Consider the following 16131-nt stretch of genomic DNA (forward strand, 5'->3'; position numbering starts at 1 on the left):
GGTGCTTCCTACATGCCTCTTGAAAGAAAAAGGATCACAACTCTCATTTTAAGGCAGAACAGGAACCCAGGGAGTATGTAACATTGTGCATTTATTTACAAAGAGGTTAGAGAGACACAGAATCTGGCCCCCCATGCACCGGGGAGTCACCATTGTCATAATAAATACAGTGATTCCTTTAATCAAAAACAAAACAAAACAAAACAAAAAAAAAAACAAAAAACAAAAACAAAACAACAATAAAACAAATAAAAAACCCCACTGGATTGGAACAGCTGAGGGTCATTCAGCTTCCCCGACTCCCCGCGGGGAGAGGCACCAGATTGAAACCATCTTCCTTCCTCTCTAACCTGCCAATCCTCCATCACTGTCCAGGGATGGAGCAGAAAGAGTCCTTTTCCAGGTGTTGGCAACTCCTACTTGACCCTCAAAGCCCCTAAGACAGTGCCACTTCCTCTTCCAGGGCACTCTGCAGGCATGACCTGAGTCAGACAGTCTCTGACCCGGGGCCCCAGGGGTATCCTAAGGGTCCGCGGACATGGAGGGGGCACTTTGTGAATGAGAAGGGAGCCCTTTCTGGGCAAGGAAAGGAGGAATGAGAAGGCTACGTGAGAGAAGTGAGGAGAAAACAGACTAAGCTTCTCAAACTAAAAGGGGGGTTGGGGGGTGGAACTGAATGGAATTACGGCTTTTGCATACATGGACACCCATTGTACAGATGGGGAGAGTGAGGCCCAAAGAGGGGCGCCTTCTGGTCCACGACGTTAAAAACCAGCTGTACTGGGCCAATCTGGGCACCTCCCAGCGAGGAGAGAGGGGCAGCCTCTCCAGGACGGCTATGGATGGCGGGCAGTGAGTGAGGAGGGTCTTTGGAAGCAGAGAAAACCGGTGGTCTTTGGAAGGTGGGTGTGGAGGGGCTCAAGGATGAGAAGGGGGTGGGTGGGTGAAGAGGCCATGGAGGTGGGAGCCCAAGCCCATCCCCCCCCAACTCACACAGTCGTCATGACCTTCAGAGAACCCGACCGGAACCGCAGGATCTTTTTCTTCAGCGCGTGGGATGCCTTGATCTTCACGAAGACCTTGGCCGGCCCCGCCGGGGTCGCTCCACTCGCCACACCCCCCGGCCCCGACGGCGAGGCCCCGGCGGCCGCCACCAGCTGCTGCGGCCACACGAGGCCTCCGCTGCCGTCGGAGTCGCTGGAGGCGGAGCTGAAGGCAGGCGACTCGCCATCGCTGGCACTCGACTCGCTCTCGCCGTAGCCCCCGGGGGCGCATCCGGACGGCATCCGACGGCCCAGTGGCACGGGCCGCCCTGCCGCTGAGCACTCGGAGTCGCTGCCCGCGCAACCGTACAGTAGCCGGCGCGGGGGCGCGGATGGCGAGGGCGCAGGGCCGCGCGGGGCGGGCACGCGGCCGCGGGCACGTCGGCCTTCGGGCGAGTCGATCTCGGCCGTGGAGCGCCATCGACGGCAGGCCTGGACGGTGGGCGTGGGCGCGGGGCCGCGCCGGGGCCTTGGTGGTCGGGGCTCGTCCCGCTCGGCCGTGGGGTACTTGGGAGGCGGAGCGGCGTGCGCGCGGCCCAGCAGGCTGGTCTCGGACTGCGAGCGCGCCGCCTTGCGCGCCCTCGGCGATCCCCGACGCCCAGGCGGCTCTGCCAGGCGGCCCCGACGGCCCGCGGCGCGCGGCCGCTCCCTGGGCGGGGACTGCTCCACGCTGCGCCCTCGCGTGAGCGGCGGAGCCCGGCGGCGCGCGGCGCGGCCCGGGAGGCCCCTGGAGGCCGCGGGCGCGCCGGGGATGTACTGTGCCTTCACCAGGCGTCCCTCCGCCGGGCTGGAGGGCGGCGACGGGGCGGCCGGAGGCGCGGGTTCGGGCGGAACCTCCGCCTCCCACGCCCAGGCGCGCTCCGTCGACGGCTCCCGCGCGGGTCGCGCGCCGCCGGGGGGCGGGGACGCTTCGGGCGGCCGCGGGCGCGCGCCGTTTTGGCGTCGCGCGCCCCCGTCCGCACCCCCGGGACTCGTGCGCGGTTGACCCGCCCCCCGGCGGCGACGCCTGCGCAGGAGCGCCGAGATGTAGCCATCCAGGGGTCGGCTAGCCGCCCCGTCGGGGGAGCCGCACGGTACGCGTCCGCTCGGCCGTGGGCTGCGCAGAGCCACCGCGTGCAGCGGGCTGGGCGTCAGGAAGGGCCCCGCGCGCGCACGCCGCTCTGCGGAGGAGCAGGCCTCCGCTCCGGCTGCCCCCGACGGGTAGGGAGCTGAGAAGGATCGAGGCACCGCAGCCCGGGCGCCCACTGACTCCGGAGCACTGGGACTGGCGTCGCCTGCGGAAGAGAAGCAGAGGAAGAGAGAGGAGGGGCTCTCAAAGGCCTTTCTTAGCCTAGAAATGAAGCAGCTGAGGCAAGAGGATCACCTCCAGTTTTGGGCCAGCCTGAGCTATGGAACACCTTAATAGTGTACAATAAATAAATACATAAATAAATAAATAGATAGATAAATGATCTGGTGGTGCATGTCCATGATCCAGTTATGGGGCAACTTAATAGTGTACAATAAATAAACAAATAACGGGCTTGGTGGTGCACATCCGTGATCCATCTCAGAACTGAGGAGGTGGAGGCCACTCTCAGCCACTTCGCATGTTGGAGGCACCTCCCACCCTCAAAAAACAAAAACAAATCTAAGTTGGACAAAGTGATACAAGCTTGTTGTCTCAGCGCTGGGCAGATGGAGGTAGGAGAGGCGGGGGTTTAAGGTCACCCCCAGCCATACAGCAAGTCTGTGGCCAGCCTGCGCTACATGAGAGCCTCCTTCAAACAAACAACAGTTAAGCGAGGTGTGGTGGCCCACGTTTGTAATGCTGAGGAGACTGCAGAGAAGCGCTCCAGGTCCCGGGCCAGCCAGCCGGGGCTACAGAAAAAGACCAGAATAAGAGCCGGTGGTGCTTTAATCCTAGCATTTGGGAGGCAGAGGCAGGCAAAACTCTGAGTTCAAGGCCAGCCTGGTCTACGGAGGAATAAAATCAAAGCTGCTGAGAACCCAGCCTGAATAGGGCAAACTACTCCCTGAAGACCCTGCCCCACTCATACCCTTTTACGTGGTTCATGACAAAATCTCTTCAAGACTTCATCACTTGCCTTGCTCTGATCTCTCTCACCCCTCTGTTTACCCTGCACATTCGTATTTTTGCATCTGCAGCTGCACTGACCTCCCAAGAAGCCCCAAATTGCCAGGCTCTGATCTTGGGGTCTTTGTGATTTCTGCTTTCTGGCCTCTTCCTCCGGGATATCAATCAGCTTGGCCTATGTTCTCACATCTCTCAGATGTCAAGGGCTCAGTGAAGCTTTCCCTGTCTGTATTTTCTAAAGCCAGTTTTCTCTTGAGGCCAGGTTTGGTGGTGCATGCCTCTCCTCCCTCCAATCTTGGGAGGCTCATGTAGGTTTGAAGCCGGCCTGGTATATTTAGTGAGTAACAGGATTGCCAGGGCTACATAATAGAGATATCCCTGTCTCAAAAAAGGAGAAGGAGGAGAGGAAGAAGAGAAAAGAAAAAAAGAAATTCAAGGGGCCCTCACTGGCTTGGAACTCACTATGTACACAAGGCTGGCCTTGAACTCCCAGAGACCTGCTGCCTATCAGCCTTCCAAGTGAATGCTTAGTTTAAAGGTATGCATTGCTATGGCAGGCTTTTTTTTTTTTTTTTTTTTTTTTTTTTTTTTGAGACAGGGTTTCTCTGTAGCCTTGGCTGTCCTGGAACTCACTCTCTAGACCAGGCTGGCCTCAAACTTACAGAGATCCACCTACCTCTGCCTCCCGAGTGCTGGGATTAAAGACGTGCATGTACCAACACTACTCATACCCAGCATCTCTTTTCCTTCCTTCCTTCCTTCCTTCCTTCCTTCCTTCCTTCCTCCCTCCCTCCCTCCCTTCCGTTTGTTTTCTTTTCTCTCTCTCTCTTTTTTTTTTTTTGGTGTTTGAAACAGGGTCTCTCTACAGAGCAATGGCTGCCCTGGAACTCTCTCTGTAGACCAGGCTGGCCTTGAACTCACAGAGCTCTGTCTGCCTCTGTCTCTGCCTCTGCCTCCAAGCGCTAGGATTGAAAGCATGGGCCACTATGCCTTGCCGCCCGCATGCAGTATAGACACGTAGGACCCCGCATTAGCTGAACTGAAGCCCAGAAGGAAGAGAGATGCTAAAACCATACCAAGACCGACGGTCTCGGCCAGCACCGGAAGTCCAAAGTGGACTCGATGCTCAGAGCCATCCTCTGGCTGTCATAGGGCCCCACCATCTAACGTACCTAGGGACTTGGGTCTCTCGCTGGCATAGAGGCCCCGAGGGTCCGAGGGGCCCAGGCGTCCATAGGAGCCAGACCCGGAGAAGCTACTATCCCCGCAGAAGGTAGAGGGTGGCGAATCGGGGCCTCCGGTGGAACTGGGGTCTTCATAGAAGCCTGGATTCCAGGGAGAAGTTGAGACAATTAGGGGACCTGGGGTGAAGGAGGGAAGAGGTGGGTCTGGGAGAGACAGGGGCTGCTTGAGGGACAGAGGACACTGAGAAAGACCCCACCCCTCACCTGAGCTGCGCCCACTCTCCTGGTCCAGGCCGCCAGACTCTAGACTCAGATCTCCCAGCTGCTGGCTCAGGTCCCAGACGAGCCCAGGCAGGGCTTCCTGAAGCACAAGGAGGACAGAGTGGTCAGAAGGCTCTGGAGCCCACCTGCCTCCTCTTCATGAACCCCGAGGCCTGGCAGATTTCCTCTTGGAAATGCCGGCTCTCTGTCCCTCGGCTGTTAGCAAGTCCTTCATGCTGTATTCCCTTCCACGTGTGTTAAGACTCCAGAAGGGCCCATCTTTTGTCCATTCTGGTTAGCTAAGCCCCATCTGTGCACACAGCTCCCTAAGCCCTAAAGCGTGTTCCCTTCCACTCTCATTTTATGTCTTCGTTTTGCCTCTTTGTGTTTTGAGACATCTCTGCAGCCGTGGCTTTTCTGGAACTCATTATGTAAACCAGACAGACCCTGAACTCGAAGAGATCTGCCTGCTTCTGCCTCCTAAGTGGTGGCATTAAACACTGGCACCACCAAGGCTGGCATCTTTAACAATTAATCAAATGAATTAATTAGCCAATTAATTACATGCTATGGGTGTTTTGTCTGAATGTATGCCTGTGCACCGTGTGTGCGGTGTCCAAGGTGATGGGAAGAGGGCATCAGATTCTCGGGTGCTGGAGTTACAGGTGGTTGTGAGCCACAGTGTGGGTGCTGGGACTCAAACCTGAGTTCTCTGCAACAGCAGTGAGTGCTCTTAACTGAGCCATCTCTCCAGCTCCTTTGTCTCTTGGGACAGAGATTCAAGCATGTATGGTGGAAAGCGGCCTACCAACTAAGTATAGCCTCTGCTTTTATTTACTTTTCAACAGGGTTTTTCTGTGTAGCCTTGGCTGTCCTGGAACTCATTCTGTAGACCAGGCTGGCCTCAAACTCAAGAGCTCTGCCCACTTCTGCCTCCTGAGTGCTGGGATTAAAGGCATGTGCCACCACTGCCTGGCTTTTGTTTTTTGTTTTTTTTTTTTTCAATTTTTTTTCTTTTTTTTTTTTAAGCTGGGCTTGGTGGTACACACCTTTAATTCCAGCACTCAGGGAGGCAGAGGCAGGCAAATCACTGAGTCTGAGGCCAGCCTGGTCTACAAAGCAAGTTCAGAACAACCAACGCTACACAGAGAAACCTTGTCTCAAAAAAAAAAAAAAAAAAAAAAAAAAAAGTATATGTTTTTATTTTTTATGTGCATTGGTGTTTGGTCTCATTGTATGTCTGTGTGTGTGTGTGTGTGTGTGTGTGTGTGTGTGGAGATATCAGATCCCCTCAAACTAGAGTTGCAGACACTTGTGAGCCATATGGGAGCTGGAAAACAAATTCAGGACCTCTGGAGGAACAGCCATTGGTCTTAACCACGGAGCCATCTCTCCAGCCCTGCTTGCTTGCTTGCTTCACTTACTTGTTTAATTGTTTATTTACTAAGACAGGGTCTCACTCTTCAGCCCTAGAACTAGAACTCCCCATGTAGCCTAGGCTGGCCTTAACTTGCAGAGATCCTGCCTCTCCTTCCCAAGTGCTGGAATCAAAGTTGTGTTTAATTATGTTTTTTGATATTTATTTACCCATGTATGTAGGTGTCTCTGTGGGTGTATGTGCATTTGTGGCGGTCAGAGGAGGGGTATCAAGTGTACTCTGTCACTCTCTGCCTACTCCTTTGAGGCAGGGTGTCCCCCTGAACCTGAGGTTCAGTCCTCAGTGACTTTCCTTTTAGAGCTGCTGAGGCATATTCTAGGCATTCTGCTTGCCATGTAGTGGTGAGATTCAGACTCTAGACCTCATGGTACTCAGCAAGGACTTGCAACCACTGAACCATCTGTCTAGCCCCTTCATCTTTAATTTTTTGAGGCAGGGCCTCACCTGCTTAGGCTAGCCTGGCTCCGATAAGCTCCACAATCCTCCTGACCCTGCCTTCTCAGCCTCACCCAGCCTTTTCCTGGCTTTTATGTCATGCTCAGCTGTCAGGCACCTTACTGAGACATCTCCCTAGATGTCCCCCAGCCATTTCTGAGACAGTCTCCCTCTCACATAGTCCAGGCTGGCCTCAAACTTGCCATGCAGGGGAGCATGAACTTGACCTTGTGACCTGCCTGTACCTTCTGAGTAGGGTGTTGCTGGCATGTGGCACACCATACTTGGGCCTTAACTTCAGGTCGAGTTCATGGTAAAAGGGGATGTGCAGGAGAAGGTAGAGCCAAGGATGGTCACGAGGCTGCCTCCTCCTCCATTTTGACCTTTCTTTTTTAGGTATATCACTCTTCCTGACATTGTCCCTTATCACCAAAGGGAAGTTTGTTTTGTTTTTTAATTTATTTACCTTAATGTGCTTTGTTGCTTTGCCTACATATATGTCTATGTGAGAGTGTCAGATCTTAGAGTTACAGACAGTTGTGAGTTGCCATGTGGGTGTTGGGACCTGAACCTTGGTCTTCTGGAGGAGCAGCCAGTGCCCCCAGCTGCTGAGCTGTCTCTCCAGCCCACAAAGTGAAGCTCCCACAGAAGTCTCCTCTCAGTGCTCCCTGCTGCTGCAGGCTGGCTACCTCACATAAAACTCAAGGCGTGCAATTCACACACCTCCTGGCTCTTCCCCTAAGAAAGAACCACGCTTTTGTGCCTCCTGCAAAACCTTCTGCAAGCCAAGCCGCACTGGTGGCTACAGCACTGATCACAGACCAAGACCCCCAGGGCTGGAGGAGGGGGGCCTAGGCTGGAAGAGTGATTGCCTAGCAGAAAACTCTGGGTTCAGTCCGGAGGATTGCATAAAAGACCTGTAGTCCTAGCACTGACTAGGGAGGTAGAGGCAGGAGGATGAGGAGTTCAAGGCCATCCTTGGCTACTTAGTGAGTCTGAGGGCAGCCTGAGCAAGAAGACCTTATCTCTACAATTAAAGAAAAAAAAAATCTGGGATTTTTTCTTACTTTGGAATCCACAGAAGCAGGGCCAGGGAATGTCTCACAGGGGACTGAGTGAGACCAGAGGTAGCGGCTGCCTGGGGCAGACAGTTGACCCTCAGACAAAAGCGGCTTGTCTGGCCTCTCTCGGGAGGGCGGGGACCAGCACCCAGCTCTGCCTATTTAGGGCAGAAAGACTGGCCTGGCTCTGGACAGCAGCCACAATCCCCCCCTCGCCCCCCCAGCCCTTGACTCCTCCAGGCCTGGCCTCCTCCCCTCCAGGAACAGAAGCCCTGATGTGGCCCCTGTGTGTACAACTAAGGCCAACAAATGCCTCCAGCTGGAGCCTCCCACTCTGGGTGTGTGATGCCCATGACTCAATCAATCAAACTTTAAGCAAAACCAAAAGAAAAAAAAAAAAAAGGCCACAGGCCTAGGCTCCCATCAATGGCCTGTGTCATGTCCCAAGTCGACCATCTGCTGCCTGACTCTCTGACTGTCACCACACTTTGGTCCCACCCCACCCTCACCCCAAATCCTACCACTTGGGCTTTTCTAATGTGACCGCCCATCCCCCACCTTTCTAAAACAGTCCCTTTGCCATTCTGTACCCTGTCACTCTGCTTTTTCTCCCAACTCCTAACTTTAAAACATATCAGAGCATCACTCATTTATTGTGTCTCACTAGGAGGTGATTTCTCAGTGGGGCAGGGATTTCTGACTATTTGTTCACAGCAGCACACTCCTCCCTTGAGCTTAGCACCTAGGAAATTTGTGATGAATGAATGCCTGAAGGTTCCTGGAATACTGTATAGCTGTTAAGATGGACAAAGACAGATTTTCTGTGATACAGTATTGAGTAGCAGAAGAGGACTATACAGGAGAGGGAGGAAGCCAGAATCACAGACACAGGGATACACTGTGTCATCCTGTGACTTCATCATGATAGGGGCATTGCAGACAAATAAACAAACAAACAAACAAGCCACAGGGCCAATAGGCAGTACATTGTTTTGAGGTTTGGAGACAGTCTCAGGTAGCCCAGGCTGACCTTGAACTCCCTATGTAGCCAAGGATGACTTACTTCCAATCTTCCTGCCTTTACCTCCCAGGTGCCAACGTGCTCAGATGTCACCCAGTGGTGACAATCTTATGGGAGCCACCATTGCACATGTATGCTGTTGCTGGTGGGAGTTGGCAATGGGATAAAGCCTGGAGGGTCTGCAAAAACCAAAGTTATCAAGTTCCAGCTTGAGAGCTTCTGGACACACCTGGGTTGGAACCCCAACATCTGCATATTTCACCACTTTCACAGCTTGTGTCTCCTTTGGTTGGAGGGGCCACATTTTGAAGACCATGGGCAAAGCTTTGGGACCACACCCAAGAAATGTGAATTTTATAAAATAGCAAAACGTTTGAGGCAAGCCAGGGGTGCAGTTTAAGATACTTCAGTGATCTGCAAAGCAAAGACAGGAGCATGCAAAGTTCAAAGCCTGTCTAGGAATTACAGAGAAACCCAATCTCAAAAAGAGGGCAAGGGCCAGACAAGGCAGCAGAAGCAGGTGTAGCCAACCAGGGCTACACAGTGAGATCTCATCTCAAAAACTGAACCAAACCAAAACTAAACTAAAAACAAACATAGAGGACTGGGGACATGGTTCAGTGGTAGAGCCCCTGCCTAGAATTCCCCAGTGAGGGGCTGGAGATGTGGCTCAGTGGTAGAGCCCCTGCCTAGAATTCCCCAGTGCAGGGCTGGAGATGTGGCTCAGTGGTAGAGCCCCTGCCTAGAATCCCCCAGTGAGGGGCTGGGGGTGTGGCTCAGTGGAAGAACACCTGTCTAGAATCCCCCAGTGACAGGCTAGGGGCGTGGCTCAGGAGTACAGCATTTGCCTAGCCTGCTCCTTACCCTTAGGTCCATCCCCTGTACTGGTAAATAAAAAAAGCAAAGCTCTGTGGAGTGCTTTCCATTTCTTTCCTGGTCTATAAACTGTTTAGTGGAGTATATACATTAGAAAAAAGTCAGAATGGACTCAAGCTAAGGTCAAACAGTAGTGGCCTTCCTAACACAGGGAATCAAAGGAGAGATGAGGGGGAACTGTGTAGGACAATGAAATATTTGTGTGGCTTGGTACCTAGTGTCCAAGATTCAACTCATCTCTTCCACAGGCCAGCTGTAAGACCTTGAGTGGATGTCTTGGCTTCTCTGGGCTTCATTTTCCTCATCTGAAACATGGGAATCATACAACCAGGTCTTTGATAAGCTTACTGAAATGGCTAAAATGAATTAAAAGAACAGTTCTTTTCAGTGCTTCATCAATGCTAGCTTACATTATTATAAGAAAGTATCTCACAAGGAGTACTTTCAAATACTGTTTGCATAATTAAAATTATATGTAAAATGATGGGTCTTAGGGGTGGGAGAGATGGATTCCACAGCTCTCATTTCAGTTTTTCCGCTAGGGTGAAGAGTCAAGAGTTGAGGGAACAGACAGCCTGAGTTCATCTTTAAATGACCCGCTGTCTTGAGAGACTTCTTTGCCCAAACTTCCGCATATCATTTTTCCTCTTTTTACATTCCAACCGGTGTTTCATCTACGTTAAGAAGTCCTTTTGCAAGTCTAGCTCAAGTCCTCCTTGCTGGAAGGGATCTTTTTCCTTCCTAGGAGCAAACAGGACCCCTCCATACACAATATTCATGCCTCTCTTTCCTGCAATACCTCTGCTCTTTACCTGACGTGGCCACATCTTCAGGGTTTTTTGTTTGCTTGTTTGTTTTGTTTGCTTCAAAGGGAGTGTGTTTCTGAGTGATGGGTGGAGATGTGGGTTGTCTCATGAGGTGACCCTGCTCGTCTTCAGAAGGACCCAGGAACCCTCCAGGCCACAGGTGTTTATATGTAGCGCTTTCTCCTCCATCAGCCAGGCTCCTATCCCAGTCCCCCACCACCTCTTCTTTGGGGGCTGGATCAAGACTTCACTGCTGACAGTGGGGAAGGGGTGGAGCGTGAAGGGACAGTCCCCTCTTCCATCACCACCTCCGTGCCAGCCAGGAGGAGTAAGCAGTGAGAAGTGGGGTAGAAAGGCAAACGGATGCATGGAAAGTGAGGGGCAGAGAGTGAGGAGGGAGAGAGGCCAGGCCAGTCCTGGTCTACAGCGGTGCCCTCTCCCTCCTTCTAGTGGGATAGTGGGGTCTGGCAAAGCCCAGGGCAGGGGGAGCGGCTGAACAGCCCCCCCCCCCCCCCCGCTTCTGTAACTTTTGGAGGGGGCGGGGCCTCCCACAGCTGTTTTTGCTTGGAGAAGAATGTGTAAGGTCCCACTCCTTGCACGGTCAGGCCGTTGGGGGGTGGGGCTGGGCGTCTGGCCTCAACGCCTTTCCCCACTTCCCATCTGGGGAGGGGGCAGCCGAGGTCAGCAACAGCCAGAGCCCCCTCCCCACCCCCACAGCCTCGGCTCAGGTTTCCCTAAACGGGAAGCTCTGACCACACACATGTACACAGGCACAGAGGCTTAGGGACTGGGATGGGCCAGGGGAGTGGGCTGGGGGAAGGGAAGAGAGACGGAGACAGAGGGGCAGAAGAGCACTGAGCGGCTAGAGCCGGACCACGATCCCATCTCTGACCTCCCCTGGTTTTGGAAGCCATGCAGGTCTTGGAAGACTATAGAGCAGGGACAGGATTCAGAAAATAAAACAGGGATGCTGTGTTATGGAAAGGTGGGAGGGACACCCGGAAAGGGTCTTCAGACTCAAGGAGTGATGGGGGGGGGGAGTTGGGGCCTTTTCAATTTGAAAGTCATCATTAGAGCGCCACGGAGAGCCACCTTCACCAGGCTTCCCCCTTATGTTACCGGGGCATGGGACCAAGTAGAAGAGAGAAGTGTTATCCGGTGGATCAAAATGCCCCCTGGGGTCCTCAGGGACTGTGAGGTTCTCAGCAGTGGGTCCTTCCCTCCAGAGGCCTGAAGATTCCCCTTCCCCCACCCCGCCCCCTCCAGGGATCTCCAAGCACCCCGGGGACTTAAGGAAAGATGGAGCCCGGGGAGCGGGGCCCAGGGGGAGGTTATGTTTGAATGCCGGTTGTGTGACCTTGGGTGAGTCTCTTCCTGTCTCTAAATCTCAGTTTCTTTCTCTGTAAAATGAGGACTCTGAAACCCTCCTGAGGTGGGAAGACTGTACGAAGCCGGGTGTTCGGTTTGACACACACTAGGCGCCCAGGACGGTTAACAGGCTTCCATGCTGAGGGTCCAGCGGAGGGCCGCGCATCCTCCCCATCAGCTCAATTTGGGGGTGGGGGAGGCCAGGTCTCCAGTCTTATCTCTCTCCCCTTCCCCCTGCCTACTCCCCCTCCCTAAGACCAGTGTCCTGAGCTTACACTACCCAGACAGGCAGACCGACACAGACGGGGAGGTGGGGGAACGGATGGGGGAGGGAGGGATGCACGGATGGACGCACGGACCGGCGACCCCTCACCAGCTGCTCCTCCAGGGCTGCCGCGGCCCTGCGCGCCGCTGCCGCATCCTCGTCCTCCTCGGCGTCCTCCTCGTCCTCGGCCTCGGCGCCCCCCATCCCGGGCTGGGCCAGCCGCAGCGCCTGCTGCACGCGGTACTCCTGCCTCTCTCGCAGCCAATGCAACTCGCAGAGCCCGGCCAGGCTGCCTTCCAACCATCCCCGCAGCCGACCCCGCTCCGGGCTAACCGGGAACGAGAAGGCCCGGATCATGGCTGCGGCCCCCCGCCCCAGCCCGGCCGGGCCCCACGGCCGCCCCTCTCGCCGGTCCCACCTCCCCGCCCCAGCAGCCCGCCCGCCCGCTGGCCCGGCTGTCACCGTCTCATCTGCATAGGCGCCCGCCCATTGGGCCGCCCACCCGCGCCTTATCTACATGACCACGCCCCTGGCGGCTCGACAGCGACCTACTATTGGGTGCTGCCTTCCGTGACACACGGCTCCGCCCCGCCCCGTCCCGCCCCACAACGCACGACCGCGACTACCTACGGGGAACCAGACTCGCCACGCCCCTTCGTGCACAGACTAAGGGCTTTGATCACGCCCCCTTTACGTCACAATGAAACAAGCCCGCCCTTGCTCCAATTCCATTGGTGCCAGCCACTTGATTCTGGAGCTGGCCCCGCCCTCTTGCGGGCGAGCTCTGGTTGCCATTGGGTTGGCCGGGCAGGGTGGTCTATAAATAGAGATTGGATCCACGTGACAACTCCGCCGCTGCTCCTGCTGCCCCTCCCGAGCGTTCAGCTTCTGAGTCTGCGCAGGAGGAGGATCATCGGCAAGGATGGAATCTGGATCACGCCTCCTCTTCCAGGAAGCTTTCCCAGACACTCAAAAGCAAAACGGAATGGACATCTTACGATACGATTATGCTTTGAAGCAGGGCCCGCTTACACAGGCTCTGTAATTCCATCATGGGGGAGGCTGAGGCAGGAAAAGAATTGAGAGTTCGAGGCCAGCTGGAGCAACATAGTGAGTTTCAAGCTAGTCTGGATTACACAGCGAGTTCCTGTCTCATGGAAACAACACACGTCTGGAATTACAAGATCCTGGGTGAAATAGTCCATGACTTGACCAGAAGAGAATCTTTTGTCTTCCAGATGCTGTGGGGCTGTGAGGTCCACCAAACTGAGATCGCAGGGGCTTTTGTTCCCGGTTCTAAGAGGCTTTGTTCTCTTTCTTCTGAGATGCTCTGTTCTCAGCGTTCTATGGTCCTGAGTCTGAGCCTCTCCACTTTGGAAGGCTGAGTCCTGCCTCCCCTCGCTGGGCAAGCGGGGCTAGCGCTCCCTCAGGCGGCCAGCCTCTGTCACTTCACCCGGTGTGCCTGCAATTTCTGTGGCAGGACTTTTTCTCTGTGTAGCCTTGACTGTCCTGGACTCTGTAGACCAGCCTGGCCTCGAACTCAAACAGATTAGTTTACCTCTGCCTCCCTGAGTGCTAGGATTACAGGTGTTCGCCACCGAAGGACCTTTGACTTCTTAAAAAGTTCGTATCTGTAAGGGAGACCGGGACAAAAGAATCACCCTGAGTTTGAAGCCAGTCTGGGCTAACTATGAGAGCCTGTTAGAAAAAGAAAAACATACTGAATTGTTTGTTTTTTTGTTTTTTTTTTTGAGCAATGGCTTCTACTGTCTATGCCTGTAATCCAAGGACTGGGGCTGGAGAGATGGCTCAGCGGCTTAAGCGTGCTTGCTGCTCTTCCGGAAGATCTGGGTTCAATTCCTGTCACACGGGTGGAAAAAGAGGCTCACAATCGCCTGTGACTCTAGCATCAGGGGATCGGGTGTCCTCTTCTGGTCACCTCAGGCAACTCTAGGGCATAGACACACATGCAAACACATAATTTAAAATATGTAGTTCTTAAAAACCATTCTCTCGGTGCCAACCACGCGTGGTGGCTCAGGCCTGTCACCCCAGTACTCTAAATGATGAGGCAGGAAGATTTGCAGGTCCAGGATAGCCTGGGCTACACAGCAAGCCCAAACAAAGGACTGGGGATGAGGCTCAGTGGTAGAAAGTGCTTCAAGAAGCCTGGTAGGTTCAATCCCTAGTACAAGAATGATCATGTTCAGACGAATCCCAGTTTACTCTTAGCTGTTGAGGGGTGAGGGCCAAAAGTGAGGGTGACCAAGCAACCGGAGACCCGGGCAGGGTCTGGAGTTGAAAAAGACAGCATGATGATGGCACCTATCTTTAATCCCAGCCCTTGCGAGGCAAAGGCAGGTGGACAGTAAATTCAAGGGCAGCCTGGTCTAGACAGTGAGTTTTAGGACAGCCAGAGCTATGTAGAGAGACCCTGTCTCAAAAAGAAGGAAAAAAAAAAGATGTGGGACATGTGATCCCTTCAGGTCATTTCCTTTCCCCTCAGGGCCAAGATGGTGCTTGGGTGCTCCCCTAGACAAGCCTGCCCATGCTCTCAGACTGCTTCAGGCTGCCCTGTTATGCTCCCTGCCCAGCCCTCCTCTACCTATTCAAGATCAGCTCTGTCCCCAGGACTGGTCCACAACTCTGTCATGGGGGCAGGGCCTCAGGTGTCATGGTCACCACTGAGTACCCAGCATCACTGAGCACGGTGACAAAAATGGAGACGGGGAAGGAGCACCTGTCAAGAAGTCACTGCAACGGAGAACACCAAGGCTAGGAAGATGGCTCAGTGGGAAAAGTGTGAAAACATGAGGACTGAGTCCAGATTCCTGGCATCCGTGCAAAGGGCCAAATGGACTGGTCCCGTACTTGCCTGACTAGTGCTGGGGGATGGACACAGGATCACTGAGGCTTGAAGGGCAGCCAAGTCTAGCCAATTAGTGGCCTTGATTCGACAGGAGAGCCTGTGCGGAAAATCTAGGTGGGATAGCCAGGCCTACGATCTGGTTCTCGCTGGGTAGGAATATGATGGTGGAAGGAGATAATTGACCTCTGCAGGCACGCCTCTGCACACCCCGCCTCAATTTTTTTTTCTTCTGAGACAGGGTTTCTCTGTGTAGACCAGGCTGGCTTTGAACTCATAGAGATCCACCTGCCTCTGCCTCCCAAGTGATGGGATTAAAGGTATGCAGCACCACCAACTGCCAAGATATGGACTTTTTGTTTCCACACATGCATACCACACACACACACACACACACACTGCACCAGCTGGGCAGGGGTGTAGCAGGCTTTTAATCCCAGCACTTGGCAGGCAGAGGCAAACAGATCTTTGAGATTGAGGCCAGTTTGGTCTACAGATCAAGTTTGAGCCAGGACTCTGTCTTCAAAAACAAAAACAAAAAGAATTTAAAAAAAAAAAAAAAAAAGAAGGGTCCATGTATCCCAGGCTGGTTTCAAATTAAAATATAATTTAAAAATAATGTATGTAGTCAAAGATGATAGAAATTTTGCTGTGTGTGTGTGTGAGTGCAGGGGGGTGGCTGGCATGTGCTGCGCTGTGGTATGGAGGTCAGAGGACAACTTCCTGGAGTCTTAAGGACAACTTCTTGTCCCTTAAAGGCTGGGCTGGGGCTTGAACTTGGGTCAGCCTTCTCTGCAAGCACGTTACTCCCCGAGCCACCTCATCTTCCTGTGAATCTCAGTCTTATAACCTTCCTGCTTCTACACCTACAGTTTTAGGGCTGCAGGTGTGCAACACACCTGACTTGCTGTTCATGGAGGAAGATGGTACCTTGGCACATACTAGACAAGTGTCCTCCAGCTAAGCCAGGACCCTAGACCCTCCCTGGTGGGTTCTAGGCAAGGGCTTCATCTGTGCCCCTTAAACGTACTTTTAGGATTGGTGTCTCCATGCTGAGAATGGTACCCACTCATCCATCGTGGTGCATCTTCTTCCTCACCCTCTCCCCTCCTCCTTTCTCCTCCCTTGCATTCAGAAATCTGTGCTAGGATTAGAGGTGTGCACTCTGAGCTACACACTCTTCCCCTTTTCTGGCAGATGCGATGTCCCTCTCTCATATTCTACTCCAGAGAGTGCTCCTCCCCAAACTCTTCCCCTTCTGCCCTTGTCTTCACCACTGTCTGTAGCATCCACTTTCTGGGTTTTGAGACAGGGTCTTAAGAGCCCAGAGTGGCCTGGAACTCAACATGTACCTAAGGATGGCCTTGAACACTCGATCCTTCTGACTCTTAACTCCCCAGCACTAGAACTATAGGCAGCAGCCAGCACAG

The 16131-nt window shown here is 53.8% G+C and overlaps 1 protein-coding gene across 2 annotated transcripts; it reads right to left on the reverse strand.

The window, feature by feature from the left end:
• Positions 1-74: 74 nt before the first annotated feature.
• On the reverse strand, positions 75-12299 carry Dact3 (dishevelled binding antagonist of beta catenin 3). 2 transcript variants are annotated; one of them, XM_021644126.2, is made up of 4 exons: positions 11944-12299; positions 4569-4665; positions 4293-4445; positions 75-2317 (listed from the first exon to the last, which is right to left on the reverse strand). In XM_021644126.2, the coding sequence occupies exons 1-4, from the start codon at positions 12190-12192 to the stop codon at positions 990-992; spliced, it is 1827 nt and encodes a 608-aa protein (XP_021499801.1). In that variant the 5' UTR covers positions 12193-12299; the 3' UTR covers positions 75-989. The 2 variants fall into 2 exon arrangements, with proteins under 2 accessions (XP_021499801.1, XP_060224919.1); XM_060368936.1 differs by having other exon boundaries at positions 11930-12285.
• Between the last annotated feature and the right edge of the window lie 3832 nt (positions 12300-16131).

The sequence above is a fragment of the Meriones unguiculatus genome, chromosome 1 (genome assembly GCF_030254825.1).
Source record: "Meriones unguiculatus strain TT.TT164.6M chromosome 1, Bangor_MerUng_6.1, whole genome shotgun sequence".
NCBI lineage: Eukaryota > Metazoa > Chordata > Mammalia > Rodentia > Muridae > Meriones > Meriones unguiculatus.

What these genes read in the sequence shown, in the direction of transcription:
- Dact3 (XM_021644126.2), bottom strand. Translation starts at nt 12,192, where the DNA reads ATGATCCGGGCCTTCTCGTTCCCGGTTAGCCCGGAGCGGGGTCGGCTG. An exon ending in CAGCCCTGGAGGAGCAGCTG is followed by an intron (nt 4,666 to 11,943) that starts GTGAGGGGTCGC and finishes CTTGTGCTTCAG; the next exon opens with GAAGCCCTGCCTGGGCTCGT. An exon ending in CGAGAGACCCAAGTCCCTAG is followed by an intron (nt 2,318 to 4,292) that starts GTACGTTAGATG and finishes TCTCTTCCGCAG; the next exon opens with GCGACGCCAGTCCCAGTGCT.